The sequence below is a fragment of the Zophobas morio genome, unplaced genomic scaffold (genome assembly GCF_036711695.1).
Source record: "Zophobas morio isolate AGI-343-1 ecotype UQ-CSIRO unplaced genomic scaffold, CSIRO_AGI_Zmor_V1 ptg000049l, whole genome shotgun sequence".
NCBI classification, from domain to species: domain Eukaryota; kingdom Metazoa; phylum Arthropoda; class Insecta; order Coleoptera; family Tenebrionidae; genus Zophobas; species Zophobas morio.
In genome coordinates, this window is record NW_026972154.1 from 3136376 (window position 1) to 3150339 (window position 13964).

A 13964-nucleotide genomic window follows, 5' to 3' on the forward strand; every position below is an offset into this window, starting at 1 on the left:
GCCACTTTGCACGCGGTTAAGTCGAACGATTTAAGGATACATAGAATTCTGGCTTCCAACGAAAATTGAAGACGAGGTTCAACAAAAATAATATTAAATATAAATCCATCAAACTTCAAATAGCAGCAGGGCCACTTGGACTGATAAAGATAGTCATATTTAGACATGTGATTGTCTGCGCAGTTATCCTTAGCCCATTTTTGTGTATTTTCATCTGCTTCGACGTAAATATCGATGTCTGTATAAGAAGACGTCCGACCTAAGAGAAACGCTGCACATCCCCCAGCCATGAAAGTTCTGGACGACCGAAATTTTTGATGTAACAAACTTTCAACTGTTTGAATGATACGACGTTTTTCTTCATTCAGTGAAGATATATCAAGATTGCGAGAAATGAAACTTGTGTTTTTTAATGAGAACATATCTGATGTGTGAACTGTACTCACATGCTTACAAAAGTTACTTTTATATACCAAATATCAAAAAATTGCTGAATTGCAATTCACACGGAAATAGTTTGAAGAATTGCTGAATTGCAATAAATTATTAAATGACCATATATGGACATGAAAAAACTGCTGATTTGACATTTCACCCTCCTACTTCATTGCAATCAATCTTTAAATGACCATATATGGACATGTAAAACTGCTGATTTGACATTTCACCCTTCTTCGCCATTTATTTTCTGCATATTCTGCATTATTTTTCCTATATATTTTGCATAGGAACTCGTAATTGTTTGTCTTAATTCTGTGTCTGTTAGTGTTAAGTGCTAATTGTTGAAAAAAAAAAAAAAAATGAAGTATTCCTTGAGTCTCAAGAAACCAAAAATTAACATCCTCCAGGATGTAGTGATACAGGTAGGTTTTTTATTTTTGATTAATTTAAAAAAAAAAATGTTTTTATATTCATAAAATGTAGAAATGTTTATAAGTATTTATTTTATTTTCAGCCGCCTTTGCCCAAACTGCGTAGACTTGCAGATCTACCTGAGGAAGAAATTGAAAAACTAAAAACAAAAAGTGAGGACGCCTCCACTTCCGCTGTGGAAGACTCCCAGACACCTTCCCAGCTAGATATATCAGGGCTGGAGGAGCCGTGCGTCTCTATGACGCCCTCACTGTTTGAGGGGTTAGAGGCGCACGGAAAAAGCTTGTCTTTCCTTCGTAATGTTTACGGAGTTACGGAGGAAGACGAACAGAGGCAGAGAGAGCAGCAAGAGCAGCAGGAGCAGGAGCAGGAGCAGCAGCAACAGCAGCAGGAGGAGCAGCAACAACCGGTCCGCAAATCACCATCACCACCGACGTCTCAACCAACACCTGCCCCTGATACACCTCATCCTGCTGCACCTGATGATTCGGGTGATGAATTCGAAGACGAAGACAATGCATCTACATTATTGTATAATTTTAAGTGGAAGTGTAGGGCAGCGCAGGACAGACATAATACGCGACAAAGGGAACTAGTGCAAAAACAAAAAAAGTGCAAAAAAAACATTAAAAAATTAGCAAATCAAATTGCAACTCTCCAAAGACAGTTAGTGGAAGAACAAAGTGAATTGCGAGGTGCAGAAAACGAAATGAAAAAAAGTATTCAAAAATCCGACAAATTAAAGAAACTATATGTAAAAATAAAATGTATATAATCTCATAGTGTCAGTAGTAGTGTTAGTAGCGTTAAAAGTGTTGAAATGTTTTAGTAGTAGAATTAGTAGTGATAGTGGTGCTTGTATTGTAATAGTAATATTTATATATCAATAAATAATATAAGTATTTTATTTCGCTTGTTTTTTTTTTTTTTTTAAGTGTTGCATGTTGGGCAGTATATATCCAAATCAATGGTTTTGCCAAACAATATCCTGTAGCATTTTCGCTAAAATTTTTGGAACCACTATAATCGTCAATAATGGTGTAATTAGGTGACTTGCAGCGGCTTTTGTTTCTTAAGACAAATTCTTGTTTATACTGTAGTGGGATCGATGTATCGATAATATCAGGAATATTGTGACAAACCATACACGAGCATTTCTTAAACAAAAGTCCATGTTCTCCTTGGGAATGGTATCGCTGTTAGTATTTAGAGAGGTAGCTTGTAGAGATGGTAAGTTCTGGTAGGGTGGTACAAATTAACGAGTAGAGACAGACAAAAACAAAAAATTATTTTTGTTTATTTTTGCCGAACACAGCGTTATAAAAATTTATTGATGTCTTGTCGAGCATCAAGTCATCCTTCAACGATGGAACGTACGTCCCACTGGCGTCGTCGTCCCAATTTTCGAGTGATGTTACTTTTGGGGGTTCAGAATTGAACCATTTTGATGGTTGAGATGGTATCGGTGGTGATGCTTTGGGAAGTGCAGCTTCGCGGAGCTGTCGCTCCCTTTCCCAAGCCTCCCTATGACACCTAAATATATGCCTCTGGAGTCTCCCCTCTAGCATTCGATGGCTCCTATCGTATGGGCAAACTATAAAATCCTCTAAACAAAACAAAAAAAAATATATGAAATTTACATACTGTAATAAAAATATAACCTTACCCATGTCCCTAGATATCTATTGGTTAATTCTCTTGATACTAGTTAATCAGTTATAATCACATCTTTCATATAGTCTTGAATTTATATACGAAATTAATCCCTTCTTTTACTCTTTTTCCCTCTCTAATTTTTATTTCAAGTTGACGATTCAGTTGTTTTTCTCTTATCGAAAATGCAAGAGTTTCACTAATTCAGAAAGATTTAGCAACTACGATTTAATACAACAACAAGTTATTTAATACGTTTTAAATTATTTGTCCAGCAGCACGATATGACTCATCATGATCCACCACCACAGCATAGGCTAACATATACAAATTTAGAAGTAGTAGAAGTATCAATATATATATATATATATATCTTTTTTTTAATAGTGCTTTTTGATGGTTTTTTGTTGGTTTTTGATAGTTTTTTGGTTTTTTATTTGTTTTTGATGTTTTTCTTTTTTTTATTGATTTTTGATGGCTGTTTATAGGTTTTCGTTTTTTTTTTTTTAATGATCTTTTGTTGTTTTCATATAAAATTCAACAAAAAGCGGTTTTCGGTTAACTGGAATTTTTTTTTTTACTGTCTTAGTATATTTAGTTGTGATGGTAGTAGTCATATAACAATAAATATAAAGAATAACCTATTTCGCTTTTTTTTTTTTTTTTTTTTTTTTTTTTAAGTGTTGCATGTTGGGCTTATTCGAATCCTTTTTCGATGGTCTTTTTTTCGACCTGAAAAAAGTTTTACGTAGCGACCTCGAAAAAACTAAAAATGGCTCCTGTATCAAGGTTGACGTGGACAGAATCGATTTTTTTGAACAAACTTATGCGTTCGTTCCAGAAGAAGGTTTTGCTGTATGCAACCGATATTCTATTTCTTACCATTTGGACACTAGAAACTTTTGCCCTTTTCTCCCTTATTTTCAACTTTTTTCAAAATTTTTTTTGTTCAACATATGCCTTAATTTTTTTAGCATTTCCCCGTTCCCCTGAGCCGACATGCTACCTCTTACCGCTTACGAACTATGACGTTTTTTCGTTATTACTACTAAACGGTAGCAAAAAATATTTATTTTGCTAAGTGGACCTATAGACTGTTCACTCAGAAATATTTTGGTACAAAAATATATTTTTTAAGTTTTACCGTTTGGGCGCCACAAACTTTTGCCCTTTTCACAGTCATGTCAAAAGTTAGCGAAAAACCGTCGACGGCTGTCGATATTATTTGTTTTTGTCAATCTTTTTTGCTCTATACACGAACCTCCTATCTCTTACCATTTTCGAGTAACAAAAATTTTTTCTATTTAAACGGTAGATACACCTATGAGTCATAATCATTTTTACACACGATTAGATAGTACTTCATGAATATGCATTTGATTTTGTGGAAAAACAAACTTTTCAAAATTTGGATTTTTTTTTGAGATTTTTTTTGTTTTAATTTTTCTTTGGATTCTTTGAATTTTTTAAATTTTTTTTTTCACCAAAACTTCTAATTTACTTTCCTACTGCTCAAGGAAAACTTTTTTTCGAATTTTGACAACCTTTTTTGACAAAAATTGTTGCGCCCCAAACTCAAATTTTCACATATTTAATTACATGGACCTATTGATTATTCATCCAAAAATATTTTGACACAAAAAACAAATTTTTAACTAATTCCGTTTGGTCACCACAAACTTTTGTCCTTTTCTCCGAAATGCTAAACTCAAACTAAAAACCGTCGACACAGGTGCATGTGTTTCGTATTTTAGGAACTTTTTTGTTCTTTGCACGAACCTCGTATCTCTTACCGTCTTCGAGTAAAACATTTTTTTTTTATATTTAAACAATTATTGCACCTCCAACCCACATTTATTTTTACACAAATGTGTCATTAGTTTATAGGGATGCATTTTTATTTTTTTAACAAACTTTCTGCCCTTTGGCACCCTCAAGCGATAATTCTTTTTTTTTAATATTTCCGAATACGTCCCTGTCTATTGAAGATAAGAGCGTCCAGTTCCGTAAGAATTTGCTGAAACAGCATCGCGTTATTTCATTCTGTGTTGTAATAATGACGGGCGGCGTGTTTCGGTTTATGAATTTTACCGTGAAAAGATTTGGGAAAAAGGTGGTTTTGTTGAACTAAATGGTGGCTTCTGTGAAGTGTGCGTGTATTTGAATGTTTTCGAGGGAGAACGGATGATTTTATTGCCTGTTTTCAATGTCGTAAGTAACAATTTTTTTAATTTTTAACAACACACTCGCCTTCTGACATTTGAGATTTTATTCTAATAATCACTGACAAATAAGCTTAAATCGGCAGAAAGTTGCTGATGAACATTTATTTATTAAGAAAATAACAGGAGTTTTGTCGGAGCAAACACGGCTTTTATTCGTTGCTGTTATTCCCAATTAAATAATTTTAGATGAGACTGGGGAAAATAATACACCAAACGAAATAAACAATATTTATTATAATTTCAATTACAGCTTAAGATTATACAAACTAGTTCGTATTTTATACATTTTAAGAAACTAATAAGTTTTAAATTTAAATCTAATTTACGACGCAGTGGTTTAACCGCAATGTGCACAGTTATTTAACTGATTTTCTTTGCTGAATAATTTTCAATTCTGAATCCAATTTTTCGATTGTTTCTCTAAATTTTCGCTTCTTCTCCATCATTTTTTCGATTAAGGGCTTTATTTGCAATTCGAAACGTTCCACATTCATTTGAAATCTTTTAACATCGTATAACCAAGTATTAATTCGGCTTTCTTTATCATTTATTAAGAAAATAACCGGAACTTTGTCGAAACAAACACGTCTGTTATTCATGACAGTTTGCAATCAAATATTTTTTACATGAGACTGGGGAAAATAATACACCGAACGAATTAAATAATATTTATTATAATTTCTATTACAGCTTAAGATTATTCAATTTAGTTCTTATTTCATACATTTTAATTGCTTCTTTTAAATAACTAATTCGTTTTAAATGTAATTCTAATCTACGACGAAGCAGTCTAACTGCACTTGATTTGTTTTCCACATGAACCAATGCCTTCTTCATTCTTCGATAAATTCGATATTGATGGTTCGACCGATCGGACCTCTATTTACCAAGTACAATTTCAAGCCGTTCACGATCTTCTGGTTCAGATCGCTGATCACTGAGTCGGTGAATTTTTCGGTAAATCTCTGTGGAAGTATCGTTCTAGACTCTTCAAGTTGCACAAATATCTTGTCACCGTACTTTGTAGACAGTTTACTAAAATTTTTTGTTAAAAATTTTTTATTTTCTTCTAAAGTTTTCGCACTCACAAAAGCTTGCAAGTGAGACTCTTTATTCAAGGTAGAAATGAAAGATGACATTTCTAAGTGTTAAATAATTGAATTCAAAAAACTAATTAATTCTTACACACGAATCCATCGACTTTTATACAAGTATAAAACGGAAGTGGGGATGCGAGATTGCGTCCGAGATCCCTCCCCGACCTAAACGAAAAGAGGGGATAGATCTCGAGATGAACGAGGGCAATAAACGACCAAGGTCGAGCAACGACTAGGTCAATGATCGCCCGATGAAAAGTAATGGGGGAGCTGGACCAGCTGGCAAGGTCAGTCACGTGCACCGACAAGCTCGACAACAAATGAAAGGTCAATGACCGCTCGATGAAAAGTAATGGGGGAGCTGGACCAGTTTGACCTCATTTGACCTGGTCTAGAACCCCCACTATATAACTACTATTCTGGCGTTCGTAGATACAAGAAAACTGTTAAAATTCTTCAGAAACGTCACTTTTGAAGTGTTTTCTTGTACTTTTAAGCCACTCAGATACCCTACGGGCTCGGAAAGTGCAACGAAACCATCAAATTTTAGCTAGAAACTGTATTTTTGTCGATTTTTATTGAATTTGAACTATATTTCAACGTTTTTTGATGGTTCTGAGCCACCAAACACACTTAAAGCATGCAGAATCGACTCAGAATAGAAAAAGGAGACGTTTAGGTCAATTTTATGCATTCTGGCGTTCGTAGATACAAGAAAACTCTTAAAATTCTTCAGAAACGTCATTTTTGAAGTGTTTTCTTGTACTTTTAAGCCACTCAGATACCCTACGGGCTCGGAAAGTGCAACGAAACCATCAAATTTTAGCTAGAAACTGTATTTTTGTCGATTTTTATTGAATTTGAACTATATTTCAACGTTTTTTGATGGTTCTGAGCCACCAAACACACTTAAAGCATGCAGAATCGACTCAGAATAGGAAAAGGAGACGTTTAGGTCAAGTTTATGCATTCTGGCGTTCGTAGATACAAGAAAACTGTTAAAATTCTTCAGAAACGTCAATTTTGAAGTGTTTTCTTGTACTTTTAGGCCACTCAGATACCCTACGGGCTCGGAAAGTGCAACGAAACCATCAAATTTTAGCTAGAAACTGTATTTTTGTCGATTTTTATTGAATTTGAACTATATTTCAACGTTTTTTGATGGTTCTGAGCCACCAAACACACTTAAAGCATGCAGAATCGACTCAGAATAGGAAAAGGAGACGTTTAGGTCAATTTTATGCATTCTGGCGTTCGTAGATACAAGAAAACTGTTAAAATTCTTCAGAAACGTCGCTTTTGAAGTGTTTTCTTGTACTTTTAAGCCACTCAGATACCCTACGGGCTCGGAAAGTGCAACGAAACCATCAAATTTTAGCTAGAAACTGTATTTTTGTCGATTTTTATTGAATTTGAACTATATTTCAACGTTTTTTGATGGTTCTGAGCCACCAAACACACTTAAAGCATGCAGAATCGACTCAGAATAGGAAAAGGAGACGTTTAGGTCAATTTTATGCATTCTGGCGTTCGTAGATACAAGAAAACTGTTAAAATTCTTCAGAAACGTCACTTTTGAAGTGTTTTCTTGTACTTTTAAGCCACTCAGATACCCTACGGGCTCGGAAAGTGCAACGAAACCATCAAATTTTAGCTAGAAACTGTATTTTTTCGACAAACTGTTAAAATTCTTCAGAAACGTCACTTTTGAAGTGTTTTCTTGTACTTTTAAGCCACTCAGATACCCAACGGGCTCGGAAAGTGCAACGAAACCATCAAATTTTAGCTAGCAACTGTATTTTTGTCGATTTTTAGTGAATTTGAACTATATTTCAACGTTTTTTGATGGTTCTGAGCCACCAAACACGCTTAAAGCATGCAGAATCGACTCAGAATAGGAAAAGGAGATGTTTAGGTCAATTTTATGCATTCTGGCGTTCGTAGATACAAGAAAACTGTTAAAATTCTTCAGAAACGTCACTTTTGAAGTGTTTTCTTGTACTTTTAAGCCACTCAGATACCCTACGGGCTCGGAAAGTGCAACGAAACCATCAAATTTTATCTAGAAACTGTATTTTTGTCGATTTTTATTAAATTTGAACTATATTTCAACGTTTTTTGATGGTTCTGAGCCATCAAACACACTTAAAGCATGCAGAATCGACTCAGAATAGGAAAAGGAGACGTTTAGGTCAATTTTATGCATTCTGGCGTTCGTAGATACAAGAAAACTGTTAAAATTCTTCAGAAACGTCACTTTTGAAGTGTTTTCTTGTACTTTTAAGCCACTCAGATACCCTACGGGCTCGGAAAGTGCAACGAAACCATCAAATTTTAGCTAGAAACTGTATTTTTGTCGATTTTTATTGAATTTGAACTATATTTCAACGTTTTTTGATGGTTCTGAGCCACCAAACACACTTAAAGCATGCAGAATCGACTCAGAATAGAAAAAGGAGACGTTTAGGTCAATTTTATGCATTCTGGCGTTCGTAGATACAAGAAAACTCTTAAAATTCTTCAGAAACGTCATTTTTGAAGTGTTTTCTTGTACTTTTAAGCCACTCAGATACCCTACGGGCTCGGAAAGTGCAACGAAACCATCAAATTTTAGCTAGAAACTGTATTTTTGTCGATTTTTATTGAATTTGAACTATATTTCAACGTTTTTTGATGGTTCTGAGCCACCAAACACACTTAAAGCATGCAGAATCGACTCAGAATAGGAAAAGGAGACGTTTAGGTCAAGTTTATGCATTCTGGCGTTCGTAGATACAAGAAAACTGTTAAAATTCTTCAGAAACGTCAATTTTGAAGTGTTTTCTTGTACTTTTAAGCCAATCAGATACCCTACGGGCTCGGAAAGTGCAACGAAACCATCAAATTTTAGCTAGAAACTGTATTTTTGTCGATTTTTATTGAATTTGAACTATATTTCAACGTTTTTTGATGGTTCTGAGCCACCAAACACACTTAAAGCATGCAGAATCGACTCAGAATAGGAAAAGGAGACGTTTAGGTCAATTTTATGCATTCTGGCGTTCGTAGATACAAGAAAACTGTTAAAATTCTTCAGAAACGTCGCTTTTGAAGTGTTTTCTTGTACTTTTAAGCCACTCAGATACCCTACGGGCTCGGAAAGTGCAACGAAACCATCAAATTTTAGCTAGAAACTGTATTTTTGTCGATTTTTATTGAATTTGAACTATATTTCAACGTTTTTTGATGGTTCTGAGCCACCAAACACACTTAAAGCATGCAGAATCGACTCAGAATAGGAAAAGGAGACGTTTAGGTTGATTTTATGCATTCTGGCGTTCGTAGATACAAGAAAACTGTTAAAATTCTTCAGAAACGTCACTTTTGAAGTGTTTTCTTGTACTTTTAAGCCACTCAGATACCCTACGGGCTCGGAAAGTGCAACGAAACCATCAAATTTTAGCTAGAAACTGTATTTTTGTCGATTTTTATTGAATTTGAACTATATTTCAACGTTTTTTGATGGTTCTGAGCCACCAAACACACTTAAAGCATGCAGAATCGACTCAGAATAGGAAAAGGAGACGTTTAGGTCAATTTTATGCATTCTGGCGTTCGTAGATACAAGAAAACTGTTAAAATTCTTCAGAAACGTCACTTTTGAAGTGTTTTCTTGTACTTTTAAGCCACTCAGATACCCTACGGGCTCGGAAAGTGCAACGAAACCATCAAATTTTAGCTAGAAACTGTATTTTTGTCGATTTTTATTGAATTTGAACTATATTTCAACGTTTTTTGATGGTTCTGAGCCACCAAACACACTTAAAGCATGCAGAATCGACTCAGAATAGGAAAAGGAGACGTTTAGGTCAATTTTATGCATTCTGGCGTTCGTAGATACAAGAAAACTGTTAAAATTCTTCAGAAACGTCACTTTTGAAGTGTTTTCTTGTACTTTTAAGCCACTCAGATACCCTACGGGCTCGGAAAGTGCAACGAAACCATCAAATTTTAGCTAGAAACTGTATTTTTGTCGATTTTTATTGAATTTGAACTATATTTCAACGTTTTTTGATGGTTCTGAGCCACCAAACACACTTAAAGCATGCAGAATCGACTCAGAATAGGAAAAGGAGACGTTTAGGTCAATTTTATGCATTCTGGCGTTCGTAGATACAAGAAAACTGTTAAAATTCTTCAGAAACGTCACTTTTGAAGTGTTTTCTTGTACTTTTAAGCCACTCAGATACCCTACGGGCTCGGAAAGTGCAACGAAACCATCAAATTTTAGCTAGAAACTGTATTTTTGTCGACAAACTGTTAAAATTCTTCAGAAACGTCACTTTTGAAGTGTTTTCTTGTACTTTTAAGCCACTCAGATACCCAACGGGCTCGGAAAGTGCAACGAAACCATCAAATTTTAGCTAGCAACTGTATTTTTGTCGATTTTTAGTGAATTTGAACTATATTTCAACGTTTTTTGATGGTTCTGAGCCACAAAACACGCTTAAAGCATGCAGAATCGACTCAGAATAGGAAAAGGAGATGTTTAGGTCAATTTTATGCATTCTGGCGTTCGTAGATACAAGAAAACTGTTAAAATTCTTCAGAAACGTCACTTTTGAAGTGTTTTCTTGTACTTTTAAGCCACTCAGATACCCTACGGGCTCGGAAAGTGCAACGAAACCATCAAATTTTAGCTAGAAACTGTATTTTTGTCGATTTTTATTAAATTTGAACTATATTTCAACGTTTTTTGATGGTTCTGAGCCATCAAACACACTTAAAGCATGCAGAATCGACTCAGAATAGGAAAAGGAGACGTTTAGGTCAATTTTATGCATTCTGGCGTTCGTAGATACAAGAAAACTGTTAAAATTCTTCAGAAACGTCACTTTTGAAGTGTTTTCTTGTACTTTTAAGCCACTCAGATACCCTACGGGCTCGGAAAGTGCAACGAAACCATCAAATTTTAGCTAGAAACTGTATTTTTGTCGATTTTTATTGAATTTGAACTATATTTCAACGTTTTTTGATGGTTCTGAGCCACCAAACACACTTAAAGCATGCAGAATCGACTCAGAATAGAAAAAGGAGACGTTTAGGTCAATTTTATGCATTCTGGCGTTCGTAGATACAAGAAAACTCTTAAAATTCTTCAGAAACGTCATTTTTGAAGTGTTTTCTTGTACTTTTAAGCCACTCAGATACCCTACGGGCTCGGAAAGTGCAACGAAACCATCAAATTTTAGCTAGAAACTGTATTTTTGTCGATTTTTATTGAATTTGAACTATATTTCAACGTTTTTTGATGGTTCTGAGCCACCAAACACACTTAAAGCATGCAGAATCGACTCAGAATAGGAAAAGGAGACGTTTAGGTCAAGTTTATGCATTCTGGCGTTCGTAGATACAAGAAAACTGTTAAAATTCTTCAGAAACGTCAATTTTGAAGTGTTTTCTTGTACTTTTAAGCCACTCAGATACCCTACGGGCTCGGAAAGTGCAACGAAACCATCAAATTTTAGCTAGAAACTGTATTTTTGTCGATTTTTATTGAATTTGAACTATATTTCAACGTTTTTTGATGGTTCTGAGCCACCAAACACACTTAAAGCATGCAGAATCGACTCAGAATAGGAAAAGGAGACGTTTAGGTCAATTTTATGCATTCTGGCGTTCGTAGATACAAGAAAACTGTTAAAATTCTTCAGAAACGTCTCTTTTGAAGTGTTTTCTTGTACTTTTAAGCCACTCAGATACCCTACGGGCTCGGAAAGTGCAACGAAACCATCAAATTTTAGCTAGAATCTGTATTTTTGTCGATTTTTATTGAATTTGAACTATATTTCAACGTTTTTTGATGGTTCTGAGCCACCAAACACACTTAAAGCATGCAGAATCGACTCAGAATAGGAAAAGGAGACGTTTAGGTCAATTTTATGCATTCTGGCGTTCGTAGATACAAGAAAACTGTTAAAATTCTTCAGAAACGTCACTTTTGAAGTGTTTTCTTGTACATTTAAGCCACTCAGATACCCTACGGGCTCGGAAAGTGCAACGAAACCATAAAATTTTAGCTAGAAACTGTATTTTTGTCGATTTTTATTGAATTTGAACTATATTTCAACGTTTTTTGATGGTTCTGAGCCACCAAACACACTTAAAGCATGCAGAATAGACTCAGAATAGGAAAAGGAGACGTTTAGGTCAATTTTATGCATTCTGGTGTTCGTAGATACAAGAAAACTGTTAAAATTCTTCAGAAACATCACTTTTGAAGTGTTTTCTTGTGCTTTTAAGCCACTCAGATACCCTACGGGCTCGGAAAGTGCAACGAAACCATCAAATTTTAGCTAGAAACTGTATTTTTGTCGATTTTTATTGAATTTGAACTATATTTCAACGTTTTTTGATGGTTCTGAGCCACCAAACACACTTAAAGCATGCAGAATCGACTCAGAATAGGAAAAGGAGACGTTTAGGTCAATTTTATGCATTCTGGCGTTCGTAGATACAAGAAAACTGTTAAAATTCTTCAGAAACGTCACTTTTGAAGTGTTTTCTTGTACTTTTAAGCCACTCAGATACCCTACGGGCTCGGAAAGTGCAACGAAACCATCAAATTTTAGCTAGAAACTGTATTTTTGTCGATTTTTATTGAATTTGAACTATATTTCAACGTTTTTTGATGGTTCTGAGCCACCAAACACACTTAAAGCATGCAGAATCGACTCAGAATAGGAAAAGGAGACGTTTAGGTCAATTTTATGCATTCTGGCGTTCGTAGATACAAGAAAACTGTTAAAATTCTTCAGAAACGTCACTTTTGAAGTGTTTTCTTGTACTTTTAAGCCACTCAGATACCCTACGGGCTCGGAAAGTGCAACGAAACCATCAAATTTTAGCTAGAAACTGTATTTTTGTCGATTTTTATTGAATTTGAACTATATTTCAACGTTTTTTGATGGTTCTGAGCCACCAAACACACTTAAAGCATGCAGAATCGACTCAGAATAGGAAAAGGAGACGTTTAGGTCAATTTTATGCATTCTGGCGTTCGTAGATACAAGAAAACTGTTAAAATTCTTCAGAAACGTCACTTTTGAAGTGTTTTCTTGTACTTTTAAGCCACTCAGATACCCTACGGGCTCGGAAAGTGCAACGAAACCATCAAATTTTAGCTAGAAACTGTATTTTTGTCGACAAACTGTTAAAATTCTTCAGAAACGTCACTTTTGAAGTGTTTTCTTGTACTTTTAAGCCACTCAGATACCCAACGGGCTCGGAAAGTGCAACGAAACCATCAAATTTTAGCTAGCAACTGTATTTTTGTCGATTTTTAGTGAATTTGAACTATATTTCAACGTTTTTTGATGGTTCTGAGCCACCAAACACGCTTAAAGCATGCAGAATCGACTCAGAATAGGAAAAGGAGATGTTTAGGTCAATTTTATGCATTCTGGCGTTCGTAGATACAAGAAAACTGTTAAAATTCTTCAGAAACGTCACTTTTGAAGTGTTTTCTTGTACTTTTAAGCCACTCAGATACCCTACGGGCTCGGAAAGTGCAACGAAACCATCAAATTTTAGCTAGAAACTGTATTTTTGTCGATTTTTATTAAATTTGAACTATATTTCAACGTTTTTTGATGGTTCTGAGCCATCAAACACACTTAAAGCATGCAGAATCGACTCAGAATAGGAAAAGGAGACGTTTAGGTCAATTTTATGCATTCTGGCGTTCGTAGATACAAGAAAACTGTTAAAATTCTTCAGAAACGTCACTTTTGAAGTGTTTTCTTGTACTTTTAAGCCACTCAGATACCCTACGGGCTCGGAAAGTGCAACGAAACCATCAAATTTTAGCTAGAAACTGTATTTTTGTCGATTTTTATTGAATTTGAACTATATTTCAACGTTTTTTGATGGTTCTGAGCCACCAAACACACTTAAAGCATGCAGAATCGACTCAGAATAGAAAAAGGAGACGTTTAGGTCAATTTTATGCATTCTGGCGTTCGTAGATACAAGAAAACTCTTAAAATTCTTCAGAAACGTCATTTTTGAAGTGTTTTCTTGTACTTTTAAGCCACTCAGATACCCTACGGGCTCGGAAAGTGCAACGAAACCATCA

At 35.0% G+C, this 13964-nt stretch overlaps 1 protein-coding gene across 1 annotated transcript; it reads left to right on the forward strand.

Annotated features, from left to right (window-relative positions):
* Positions 1–800: 800 nt before the first annotated feature.
* Positions 801–1993, forward strand: LOC135142578 (ras guanine nucleotide exchange factor P-like). Its single transcript, XM_064074299.1, has 3 exons — positions 801–863; positions 956–1404; positions 1933–1993. Exons 1-3 carry the CDS (start codon positions 801–803, stop codon positions 1991–1993), a joined length of 573 nt encoding a protein of 190 aa, XP_063930369.1.
* The last annotated feature ends 11971 nt before the right edge of the window (positions 1994–13964 follow it).

What these genes read in the sequence shown, in the direction of transcription:
- LOC135142578 (XM_064074299.1), top strand. Translation starts at nt 801, where the DNA reads ATGAAGTATTCCTTGAGTCTCAAGAAACCAAAAATTAACATCCTCCAG. An exon ending in TCCAGGATGTAGTGATACAG is followed by an intron (nt 864 to 955) that starts GTAGGTTTTTTA and finishes TTTTATTTTCAG; the next exon opens with CCGCCTTTGCCCAAACTGCG. An exon ending in GACAATGCATCTACATTATT is followed by an intron (nt 1,405 to 1,932) that starts GTATAATTTTAA and finishes GGTGACTTGCAG; the next exon opens with CGGCTTTTGTTTCTTAAGAC.